Genomic DNA, 12,045 nt, shown 5'->3' with positions numbered 1-12,045 from the left:
GAGCATGGAAACTTAAAAAAATGCCATGACCAAGAACGACTTGGCCATGATTCGATCATGACCCATTGGGGGAGAACTGGTAAGCACTGCAGCTGCATGATGGCGCCAGCCAATGGCGGAAAGTCATTCTCTCATTTGTAATTGTTCCTTCATGACGGCCGCTGTTGGTGCCATCGATGCATACGTGGCGGGTATTTCATGTAGTAATTCGCAAACTGCCCCTTGTGTACAACAGTATGGACCGCAGCTTGAGTCGAGCCCCTCGCAAAAGTAAAACAGTTTGCAATCAATTGATTGTCCGATATGATTCATCTTGACATTTCGACAAACTGCCCATCTTTCGCCAAGCAACAACCCAATCTTCCATGCACGCACGGTTCTCGAGCCAAGAAGCTTTGCCCCCATCAACTCCAGTAACACGCAAAAGTTCTCCTCATGGGGCCGAGAGAAACTTTGTCATCGGGATTTGCAACCAAGATGCCTCATCAGGGCAATGTACTCTGTCCATTTCAACGACGGGTCGTGTTGGCACGCTTTGCATTGACGAACCCGGCCACACCGCCCGGGTTCATCGAGGCTGGTTCGGTCATAACCTGGGCCAGCTATACGAGATCGGCGTCATTCCCATGGAGCTGTTGAAACCGACCTTGGCTAACTATTCGGCGAACCCTTTCCCCGGGCTGGCCCGTCTCCGCGAAGGCGTTTCAGGGCTATCAGCCTCTTCATTTATTTTTATTTTGGTCGCTATTGGGGGCCAGGAGAGGAAGTGTTTATATGTAACGAGTGATCCTCCCACCGACGGGTAAACGGAGCAAAGGACCGCTGCAGCATGCGGAATGCAGATCTTTCGGAGACATAATTGGTACTGGAACGAAATTTGGGGATTTGAAGGAGCATCCCCCGTAAGCAGCTGCACGGCCATGATTCAGCAATGGAGTGATTGCGCGACTACCAGGGTCACAGCTATCAGAAACCGACGGGCCTTCCTTTCCGAATCCCGTATCCGGCAATTGCCCAAGGTAAATCTACCCTGAGTAGAACAATTCGTTTATTGAGATGCAGCACATCTATCAGGGTCAGGAGTTACTGTGCTGCCTTGATCAATGACTGCTATAGGGTAGGGATCCAAATAAGTAGAATCCTAGTCATCGAAGTTACTAGGCACCGAGTGTTCAAATATACTATATTATTCTTAAATTACATGTTTTAAAGTAAAGCTCAATGCAAAATGTAGCTTTTTTTTCTCTAGTCTAATCGAAACAAAGGAAACTATTGTGTTCTAGTCTAATCAAAACAACGGAAACACATGCATCACTTACATAGCTTCGATAGCAGATCACCACACTCTTCACTCTCCCTATACCCCAAACCATCGCATCACCTTGAAATCAGTCCAAAACAAGTATATCAAGCTGCTCTGTTTCCCCTTTCTGAAGCAGCATTCTCCTTCACCGCACCCGACGGAGCTGGCCCGCTACTTTCCTCGCCGCTCCCTTGCGACTCACGCGCCATGTCGTCTCGCAACTTGGCCATGAAGTCGGCAGACTCTGCCGCAAACTTGCATCTGGCGCGAATTTTGTAACCGTACTTGTAAAAGACTATGGGAAACGGCAGACAGGCCAGCGCGAGGAATGCCGGGATCGAGGAAGCCCAGTGGATGCCGAGCGCGCGGTACATGTAGCTCGTGAAGAGCGGAAAGGCCGCGCCCAGACAGGATCGCAGAACGGAGCTGGCCGCCAAGACCGAGGCCGCGTAGAGCGTGTAGGCGTCGATGAGGTAGTTCATGCTGCCCAGGAAGACGAGTATCATGCCGAACCCAAACGGCGCGCCCGCCATGATGCTCACGATCCAGTGAATGTCGCTGCCGTTGGTCCACGCGAACCAGAACAGGCCAATCGGCAGCGCAATCGATCCCACAATGGCCATGGGCAGGCGGGCTTCGGGCGGAGCAACGCCGTCGTTCTGCTCCTGCACGCGAATGTACTTGGAATTCGCCGGGATGATGACCCCCAGCGCAGCCAGCATGCCGACCAGCAGGCCGAGGAACGCGAGCCCGCCGACGCCCTGGCTCCAGCCGCGGTTGACCTGGTAGACGATTGGAAAGGCCGCAAACAGCATGTACAGGATGCCGTACACAATGGCCATGTAGATGGAGAGAAGCAGGACGATTGGCTCGCGGAACAGCAGCGTCCACGGCCGCAGCAGCGCCACCCGGACCGACTGCGCCAGGCTCGTCGGGCCCCGCGCGGCGTCCATGCTGCTCACGTACACCCGTCCCGTCGCCTTGGACAAGGCGGCCGCGCGCGCGCGCAGCAGCACGGGCGCATACGTCTCCGGCACGACGGCGCAGCCGACGATCCAAAGCAGGCCGGAGAAGGCGGCGAGGAAGCCGAGCACCCAGCGCCAGCCGGCGCGCATGCCAAGGAAGCCGCCGATGATGGGGCCGAGCACGGGCCCGAGAAAGGGCGCCATGGAAAAGGCGGCCATGACGAGCCCGCGCTGCGCGGCGGGGAACATGTCGGCAATGGTGCCGCCGGCGTTGGTCAGGGGCGAGGAGCCAAAGGCGCCGGCGAGGAAGCGCAGGACGAGCAGCGGGGCGATGCTGCGCGCGCCGCACGCGCCGGCGTTGAGCGCCGTCAGCGCCGCGTAGCTCCCGGCAAACAGCCGCTGGCGGCCAAACAGCTCGCTGAGCGGCGCCCACAGCAGCGGCCCGACGGCGAAGCCGAGCACGAACAGCGACACGCCGAGCAGCGCCACCTCTTGGCTGACGCGGAACTCGTCGGCGATTTGGGACACGCCGCTCGCGTACGCCGAGGAGACGAGCGTCACGGCGAGCGTCGCGACGGCGGCGACGGCCGTGATGCCGGATTTTTTGCACAGGCTAAAGTTCATCGGGTCCCGCGGGTCGCACGGCAGCCACCGCACCAGGTACGGGTCGCTGGCGGTGCCGGAGCCCGCGTACGGGAAGCTGGCCACGGCGGGCGTGATGCCGGCCTGGTCGATGACTAGTCGCCAGTGCGGTATGGTTTCTGCCGTCGATCGATGCGCAGTGCTGGGCTGCTTTTCGGCATCAGATGGCGGCGCGCCCTCGAGGGCTGGGTTCTTTGGTATGGGTGCCATGGTGCGTTGGAAAGTCTACACTCGCCTTGCTTTCCTGTAGGAAGCACCTTGAGTAGCAAGCGAAACCTTGCGATACGTGCAAGAGACTGGCTATGTTGCTTCTCCTTGTCGTCGGCGCAGTGTAAGTGGCAAGCAAAGCATCCACAGACGTACCAGGCAGCGTTCTTGGGTGAGACTGGGGTAGAAAGAAACGATGGAAGTAATGACAGAGAGAAAGCAAAGTATCGCAGATGAAATGAAAGTAGGGCAGTAATGGGCGTTCTCGGATAAAAGACATCAAAGTGCACCGAGACAACAAGCCGCTGTCGCTGGAAGAAACGGAAATCGGAGATCAACTCCGCAGTTCCTACGCATGGACATTGTTTCATCGCCCCAAATCTGAAAGTAAAATTGGGCCATTTTCAGCCTGCCAATACTAATCTCGGCTCCGGCTGTGAATGTCGGCGTCGGCGGCATCAACTCCGTACCGGGGATCTGCGGTGCCCGGGACTGCACCGTAACTGCGCTCTCAGGGGCAGCATGACGTAACAGTTTCATGAGTCCGGCTTTAAGCAAAGAATATTTATAACTCCGGGCACGCGCAGATATTTTCGCTATCACATTGTTGAGTGTTTGTTCCGCTGCGAAGCCATTCAGCCTTTGCCCTGATCGTGCTCCAAAGGCAAGTTGTGCATGCTAGTTCACTCAAGTACCGCCGAGGGAAAGACACCAGAACAAAGTATGAATACCAAAATGTTCAGGACTTTACGTTTTAGATCCTTTATGGAGCCCAACAATTTCCATTATCAATGAATTCTTTATCAATGAAAGGTAAGCCGATCGAACGTCCAGCACAGGTCTGACATCTATATCTGCCAAAGACCAAGTATCTCCGCTATCCACGACCTTTCCGACATCTGAAGGCCTGTTCCTCCCGGAAACATCAGAGCATGCGCCATCTCCGTTGCGCTCGACGGCCCATGCCCGGTGCCCTGATGCGAGCCCTGCACCAGATGCCCAGGCGCCTCCCCTTCCAGCGTCGACTGCCAGGCACAGCGCAGGTTGTGCAGGTACCTGGCGCCGCTCCGAAACACGTTGCCGTACAGGTCCTCGTCCGTCATGACGTACACCCTGGAGACGTCGCCCACGAGCGCAATCGAGCGGTCCAGCACGTCCAGGATGTCGACCTGCTTGCGGACCGCCTCGCTCCGCCACACGCGCGGGTTCGCCAGCGTGAGGCGGTACACGACCAGCTGCACGCTGGCTTGGACGAAGTGGACGTAAAAGGGCAGCCCGGCAAAGTCGGCGGCGGGAATCGCGAAGAAGGCGTCGAAGAAGGCCTTTGCGTGCGCGGCGCAGGACCACATGGACTCGACGCTCTGCAGGGGGGACGGTTTGTCGGCCTGGAACACGCCCATCGCTTGGATGTGAACCGCGGCCGCGCTGAGCTGCAGCTGAAGAAGATCTGTCGTTTCGGACGTTATCGTTGGCTGTAGCAGCCCACGTACGAGACTTTGAACATACTGTGTGTTGGCCTTTTCTGTTTCATTTCAGCCCGAATATATTCAAGGCGTTGAAGCAGAGCAGCTTGGTGTAGAGAACTTGACGGTCTATCATCACTTCTGCCACCACACGTCATGCCAGACCGTAGAGATTGATTCGCTTCGTCTAGGACCCTCTGTATCTTGACGAGCGTAATGAGCACGTCGCCTCCTTCTTGGTCGTCCGAGCGTTCAATGGACTCTACACATTCGTCGAGGTAGGGAGTCCACGGCAGTGTATCTATTCGCGTGGTAAAGGAATTGCCACTCGGTCAATCAGCCCTTGCCCTTTGTCCTTGCACTGGCACAAGACTCACAGAGAGGTCAAGAACCAGGTAGCCAGCGCTGCTTTGATATCCTGCATGGTCCGTATCGTGGGCACGTATTGGCTGGGGTCCCACGACTTCCATCGCATTGATGTAAAGTGCTCGTCGTTGTCCGGCCGTAACAAACCTAGCTCATTCGCCATGAGCGAAGTCAAGTGCGTATACAAGACAATAAAAGGCTTGAATTCCGGTCTGATATTAAGACATGACCTGGTACAAAGTCAGCAAGGGGGGCGGGGGGTTATTAGCTGTCAAGCGGCGTACCAGCCCAGGTAGGCAATCAGGCCCAGCAACAGGTCAATGTTTCGCTCATGATTGATAATGATTCTCTCGGATAACTCGCGACGGACAACATCCCGTAATTTTCGATGTTGCGAGTTGGACATGCAGGTCAATGTCGTGATGCAAAGCCATAGGAACGGCTTGTCTGCGCATAGCGTGGCGGCTGTCGTAGAGGCCGGGAGATGCATAAACGGAAAGTTGGGCAACCAGGCACGAAACTTGGCTAAGAGATCTTGGGCTTCTTTCCCAGTCGGCAGCAGATTAGCCCAAGGGCTGCCCTTTGCCGTGCATCTCGCGTCCTGTTCTAGCTCCATCTCAACCGATTCGCTTCCCCGCCCTGGCACATTGTCGGACAAGGCCTCCTGTTCCATCGTACTCGGACAAATCGGCCGGAATGGCGACGCGCTCCCACTCTCCTGCCGCCCTTGCTGCGATCCCTCCTCTGGCGTGGCCTGGAGCAAGGCCTCGAGGCTGGCCAGCTGCTGCTCCAGCTCCGCCGTCCTGGCGACGGTGAGCCTCGCTGCCACGTCCCTCCGGCCGCGGCGGATTGGTTTGCATTCTCTTCCTAGCCGGCCGCAGCGCTCACACGGACCGTCCGCCGAGACCAGGATGCATTTGCACTTGGCGCGGAAACAATTGCTGCACGCTTTTCCGTAGCCCGCAGGACGTGGCTGGCAAGGTGGCGTGTCGGGGGGCATGGGTGTGTGTCGCTTTTCTGCGCGAGCTGAAATTATGATATGGGATAGAATATATGCGACCAAAGAAATGACATCCAGGAGCCTTGTAGAGCTGTTGTTGAAAAACCCGCGGAGACGGGCGGCCGAAATCCGTACGGAACCCACGGAGATCGGATGTCGGAAGTTGGCTCGCCGCGGACTGACGTGGCTCAGCTAATAAACATAATAATCCGTTTCAAAAAGCTGTGCATAGAAAAAAAAAGTAGTATCATTTGCTGCGTTATGACTTTGAATTAGTAAGTACATGTCATCATCAAGTACGGTAATTCTATACTGTGTGTTCAATACCGTCATTAAACATAACCTCCAAGCTTGAGTATTCGTTCTACTGGGGCTCCCTCGCTGCGCTTCTTCGTCTTGTTTCAATAACCCGCAATGTTTCCCATCAGCGTCTTGTTGCTAAACACGGTCGAAATCGCGTCAATCAACGAAGCGCCCTGGTTGGCGTTCATTTGCGGCGCGATCAAACCACCGACAACATCCACCAGCACCGTCGCCACCGAGCCGCGAATGATGAGGCTGCGGTGGTTCAGCACCTGCTCAACGTACATCGACCGCTGTCCGTTGATGTAGCATTCCTTCCCTGTCACCGTCAATTCCAGCATGCCGTCCGCGAGGGACTGTGCCTGGCTTTTGAGAATGGGGCCGAGGTTCGCCGTCAGCCCCGCGAGGTCGAGAACCCCGGTAAACGACTTTGTGTTGTTCCCTGGATGCAACACTGTGTCGACAATGGTAATGTGGCCAATGTTGATGCCTCCTGCAAATACGTCCAGCGTGTAGTCGCCAATGCCAAACGAAATCGGCGACTTGTTGGGAATTGTCAGCGCGCCCTTGAGGTTCACGCCATCCGCCATGGGCAGGACGAGCTGCGCATGATCCAGGCGAATGCCGCGGTGCAAATTCAGCCCCTTGATCGTAATCGACTTATCCAGCACCGGCCGTGACTCCAACACACCGAGATGGATCGACGTATTCTCGGCGCGCACGTCCAGCGTCACCTCCTCCTGGTCGACAAACCTGCCGAACCACTTGACAAACTCGGTCCCGTTTGTAACGTTTTGGATCTGATCAAAGACATGGATCTGAGTCTTGCCATTGATGCTCGTTTTCGGCAGCCGCATCGAAAGCCAGGGCGAAAACGTGGGGGAGTCTCTGTTGTACAGCTGCAGCGTGAACGGCTCGATGGACGCAGGCAGTGGCGAAGTAAAGGAGGAGTTGAGATTGACGAGCATGGTGTCGGGGGTTTGGAACAGGAAATCGCCGCCGAGAACGGGCAGAGGCTGCTGGTTGACGATGAGCTGGACGATGGCGGGGAGAATGACTTTGAAGCTGCGAATCGTCAGCGGAGATTCCTGCTTCACTCCGCGATGACGGTCGACTTACAGAATGGGCAGCAAAATAGCCAGGAAGATGAGCAGCCCGAGTGCCCACCATTTCCAGTTGGTCTTGAAGCTCTTCGTCGAGCTTGTTTGTGCGTTTTTGACCGTCTGCCTTATACTCCTTTCGGAGGCTCTGGTCTGCTGCTTGGTAATTTGGTCGTTGGCCGCCTCCGAGCCGCGCCGACTGTGGCTGGCGCCATCATCGAGTGCGCCGGACGCGGCTGGTTCTGTGGACGTTTGTACATCCATCACGAGCAGTAACAACAAAGCCTTGCATCAAGATAGGTACCGACCCTATGAGCACATTAATAGTGAGTACTTGCTATTTCCTCGGGCCGAGAAGCCCTGTCGCTATTGCGACCGGACAGTCAAACTGTCGCCATTGAAATGACACGGGGCTACACTGAAGCCGCCCGGACGGACTCCGATATGCTCGCTTATGGACTAACAGCTGGAGCTGCCTATAATATATGCGCTAATAGATCTACATGAAGTCTTTATCTCACAACTAGAGCAGAGTTTGTGGGTAAGGTACGAATGAACGAAAACGTCAAGGGCTTGATGCGCCATGTGGGTGTAGCCAACAAGGAAGGACCCTGACACCAAGTGCAGGAATTCATTTCGCCTGACTAACTAGCAAAACCTCTGCATTCTTCGTTTCAGTGTCTTGTATTCACCTCGAGACGGAAACGTACGACAAAACCTCTACAAGGCGCTCGTCATGCCGCCATTATTATGCCTGGTTACCCCTCGCTGGTCGAGCTGTTGGGCTTAATTGTGTCATTCAGAGAAGTTTCAGCTGCTGTCTCGGACATGGGCCACGAAGCCGGGCCCGGCGTAAACCCCGCCGGACATGCCTCGTGATCGTGAAAAAAAAAATTATTTACATCGCACTGCCCGGCACGTTAGGCCGAAGGACCGGTTTCGCGTGATCGGCGGGCTGGGGTGAATTGTGAATTGACAGGGCTCTATCTTGCCAGGCTGAGAGACCAAGATATGTAAGTACTGGAACCCGGCAATTTTCTCTGAAAGTAGAAAATTTGAAACCGCCTTGAAGCCCTCGCCAATGCATTCATTCAGGAATGGGCAACAGCAGCATTGATCACTGACTAACACGGCGACGATTTCCCAGGACATAATCACTGCAAACTAGTACTTGCTACAGGTGCAGGCTTTCTGTTTACAAGAATCGACGTATTCGACAGCCCAGCAGTACCATGTCGACGCCGGCTAACTATTGAGCCTCATGACAAGGGCCCGACGGGATAGACAATACATAGACAGACTAGCGAGTACGGATCGACATAGCCGACATGTCCTATGCCTTATCAAGGCTTTTATCCCCTGTTCAAAATTATATTAGTTGAGCCGCAACGCGCCACAGTGGACCAGAGCAAAGTCCGCAAGTCTGTCCGTACTGCCATAGCCGGCGGATGGACAGCCCTCAGCGCCGTCGAGGACACCATTCTAGTTACGATGGTTGATACAGTACGTCTCCAACCACACACAAAAAAACAAAAACAAAAAAAACGCGTAAAATTGAAGCCACATCGTCGTGTTTCTTTAAACATGCACCAACAACCTTGGGAGTGGCTGCGGCGGAAGCCACACGGTCTGGCCGCCGTGGCCCGGGGGCTTCAAGTGCCGAGATCAGGCCAACAAGAAATTTTGACATGATAATCCGGGAATTTGATGCGCACTCCGACCGCAGCAGGAAAGACGGAGGAACCTTGTGTTCCATCTGTTACCCGTCGGAGCCAGCACTGCGGTGTGGGGTGCCGACCCTGTCTTTTTTCCAGAGACTTGCTGGATAATTTGCAGACGATCGGCTGAGAGAGACGAAGGAGGGAGAGGTTGTGGCTGGTTGGTCAGTAGCCCCAAATTGTCATTGCTAGTTAACTACAGGGTAACCACCTTTGTTGTTTTAGATCTCACTACCGCTTCAGGCAAGCTTCTGGTTTTCGTTTCGGGATATTGGGACCACCAGGGCTGGGATGAAACTCTAACTATTATTATATGATTTATTGACTGAACGTTTGCGTGGGGGTGCAGATATACAGTGGTTGACGGGGATCGTTCCTCCACAAATTGGTCCCCTGTGGCTCAGATGGCTAGAGCGAGCGTTGCACTCTTAATGCGTAGGTTGGAAGTTCGAGCCTTCCTGGGCGAGATTCCTCCTCAGTCCCCGCAGGTGCCATTTGCCCTTTTCAGGGATCTCCCGGCGTTAAATAGCAATACATGCATACAGCATACATACTGTGGTAGACGGGGGATCGTTCCTCTCATCATGGGGAACCCTATCGTTCCTACACGACACTGATGTATGTGTGTATGGATATATGCATGTATTACTATTTAACGCCGGGAAATCCCTGAAAAGGGCAAATGGTGCCTGCGCGGACCCTTTCAAAGTTAATTTTTGCCAACCCTCATTTTTACAAATAATTCTGATTTTTATCTGTCCAATAGGACTCGCATCCTTCCATGATGAAGAAGTAATCATTGAATGCATTTGCGGGACTGGCAAAATACTATTTTTTTATAATTCGTTGCATAATTTTCATCAGTATGGCACTGCGGATGTATTTTTAACTATTATTGGCTGGCTACCGTCTGTCTCGGCCAGGTTCCCTTCCGTGCTTGTAGCACCTACAATCTATTGTATTGCCGAATACAATATCAGAGTGGGTGGTTGAGTCTGCGGTGCCATGCTGGGCATGAACCCCCTTCGAGCCTACTAGGTGGCTTGGAGGTATTTTTGAAGGGCATGAAGGAGCGGAAGGCTCATTTACCCTAGTTGAGGGGGATGTTTGGCCTGGATACGGGCCTGGTTTGACTTGTCAAGCTAAGCAACACCACATTTACATACCTGTATATGCAAATTTGTCAAGCGAATAAGACGCATGGTTGCCCGCCTTGCTGCCACTGTGTCACCTTTCTGTGTCCTACATGGCGCGCCAGAATTCTTCGTCAGGATCGACAGGAAACTGTAACGCATCTCGAAACGCAGGTTGGCCTATCTGCATTGTCTGCCCAGAAGGTGCTTCAGCCACAACTGACGACGTTGACCATGCACAATTTTCAGTAGCTGCCTGCCTCGGCTGCGGTGGTGCGGTTGCTGAGATCTTTACCAGTGACGAATCCATATGTGAACTGGCCTGGTGCTGGCTTCAATATCTTGAAGGAGACGAGGCTACAGTCCCGCCGCGTCCGCCGTGAAATCATCCATGACAGAGGTATATGGCCCAGAAGTGCTTATACAGTCTTACTACGAAGCACTGCAGCCCGTCTGGATCGTTGCAGTAGTGCTTGGAGCCCTGAGTCTTGTTGGTGCTGTATTCACCGAGTAGATCAGAGTAAAGAAGGACAAGTAAAATAACCAAGACAATTTTGGGAAGGAATTGAAGAGTTCCCCTGTTGATGAAGAAAAACATCCTGTCCAATTTGTCTAGATTGTGTGTTGACTTGCTGTTTGTTTACAAATTGGAGACCCCACGTGTTATAACATTCTTTTTTTTGCCAGTTCTTCACTCTAGCCTTGCCGATAATTACCCGTATTAAAAAAAACATTTTCTACAAACTGTGAGACTCAAAAAGACAATGTTATTTATATCAAGCAGTGGGCAGTCTAGAAAGTGCGCATAATGTTATAGGTGCTTACAGCTGATCCTCGCCACAGCTCAAAGAACAAAAGTAAAAGAGGGGGGAAAAAACACGTATAAAGAGAACAGTCACCGTCTGTAGTTCATTTACTAAAGACCCGCCCAAAAACATTTAATCGCTTATTCGCCGCTTATTCGGGCTGCATCTGGTGACAGTGAGGTCTTCGTCGCGCAGTGTCTTGGTGATAGTTGACCTTCTCGATCTGAGTGGCTCGTAGCGAGGCTCTTTTAGACGGCCAAGTTTGAGCAAATAGACACTTATTTTCGCCTTCGAAGAATTGCAACAAAATCAAGACAAAACAATATATTCTTGAATTGAATTACAAAAACGAAATCGTCCTCGAAAGGTCACTGACATGCACCCCGACTTGGGTATCCACTTGCACCCGTCTAGCCGAGTTCAACGACAGCCGTGGTGTGATTGGTTGCGCAAAGCTTAGAAATCGAAAGCAGCCAATTCTGTCGTCACTGCCAAAATCAAACTTCACCACGAAACGACCAATCCTTTCCATCCCCTTTTCACCACAACCCCCCCAATCGCGGCCCGCAATAGACACAATGGACGCCAAAATGCCATCACTTTGTACGCCTTGCGCACCCGCCCGCCGCCTCCGAGACTTTCCTTGCGCTGACCTCTCTCTAGCTTCCGCAGCGCCAGCCGCCGCCACGACAAACGACAGCGCCTCGCGGCCCAAGGTACGCCTCTACATGCTGCTCAAGCACAGGAAACCCCTCCGGACGCCTATACTGACGCTTTCCCAATTGTGCTAGCCTTGCTGCGTGTGCAAGGACGAAAAGGCCAAGCGCGACGAGTGCATGCTCTTCTCCAACGCAAAGGACCCCCAGGCCGACTGCCAGTCGTTTGTGCAGCAGTACAAGAGCTGCATGCTCGGCTTCGGATACAAGGTTTAGAGAACATACAAAATACAAAGGAAAAAGCGGCGATACGATTTGCGAGACGACCAGCGCTGTCGAATAGCTGTCCTCCCCCGTCGGATGGATGCAATAGTCGAAGTTCG

General features: G+C 53.6%; 5 protein-coding genes across 5 annotated transcripts; 2 read left to right on the top strand and 3 right to left on the bottom strand.

Moving 5' to 3' along the window:
* Positions 1 to 1,407: 1,407 nt before the first annotated feature.
* CCM_06210 (MFS multidrug transporter, putative) lies at positions 1,408 to 3,120 on the bottom strand (the record flags this gene model as incomplete). Its single annotated transcript, XM_006671351.1, has 1 exon — positions 1,408 to 3,120. The coding sequence occupies one exon, from the start codon at positions 3,118 to 3,120 to the stop codon at positions 1,408 to 1,410; it is 1,713 nt and encodes a 570-aa protein (XP_006671414.1).
* An 845-nt stretch (positions 3,121 to 3,965) lies between these two features.
* Positions 3,966 to 5,946, bottom strand: CCM_06209 (uncharacterized protein; the record flags this gene model as incomplete). The annotated part of the gene is made up of 4 exons (XM_006671350.1): positions 3,966 to 4,639; positions 4,720 to 4,907; positions 4,958 to 5,176; positions 5,231 to 5,946. 4 exons carry the CDS (start codon positions 5,944 to 5,946, stop codon positions 3,966 to 3,968), a joined length of 1,797 nt encoding a protein of 598 aa, XP_006671413.1.
* A 2,153-nt stretch (positions 5,947 to 8,099) lies between these two features.
* CCM_06208 (uncharacterized protein) lies at positions 8,100 to 9,041 on the top strand (the record flags this gene model as incomplete). Its single annotated transcript, XM_006671349.1, has 3 exons — positions 8,100 to 8,201; positions 8,673 to 8,852; positions 8,955 to 9,041. 3 exons carry the CDS (start codon positions 8,100 to 8,102, stop codon positions 9,039 to 9,041), a joined length of 369 nt encoding a protein of 122 aa, XP_006671412.1.
* Positions 9,042 to 10,309: 1,268 nt separating this feature from the next.
* CCM_06207 (uncharacterized protein) lies at positions 10,310 to 10,798 on the bottom strand (the record flags this gene model as incomplete). Its single annotated transcript, XM_006671348.1, has 2 exons — positions 10,310 to 10,351; positions 10,634 to 10,798. The coding sequence occupies 2 exons, from the start codon at positions 10,796 to 10,798 to the stop codon at positions 10,310 to 10,312; spliced, it is 207 nt and encodes a 68-aa protein (XP_006671411.1).
* A 786-nt stretch (positions 10,799 to 11,584) lies between these two features.
* Positions 11,585 to 11,938, top strand: CCM_06206 (cytochrome c oxidase copper chaperone protein; the record flags this gene model as incomplete). Its single annotated transcript, XM_006671347.1, has 3 exons — positions 11,585 to 11,609; positions 11,670 to 11,722; positions 11,798 to 11,938. The coding sequence occupies 3 exons, from the start codon at positions 11,585 to 11,587 to the stop codon at positions 11,936 to 11,938; spliced, it is 219 nt and encodes a 72-aa protein (XP_006671410.1).
* Positions 11,939 to 12,045: the final 107 nt, after the last annotated feature.

The sequence above is a fragment of the Cordyceps militaris genome, assembly GCF_000225605.1.
Source record: "Cordyceps militaris CM01 unplaced genomic scaffold CCM_S00004, whole genome shotgun sequence".
Classification (NCBI taxonomy): Eukaryota; Fungi; Ascomycota; class Sordariomycetes; order Hypocreales; family Cordycipitaceae; genus Cordyceps; species Cordyceps militaris.
This window is presented reverse-complemented; position numbering and strand designations above follow the sequence as displayed.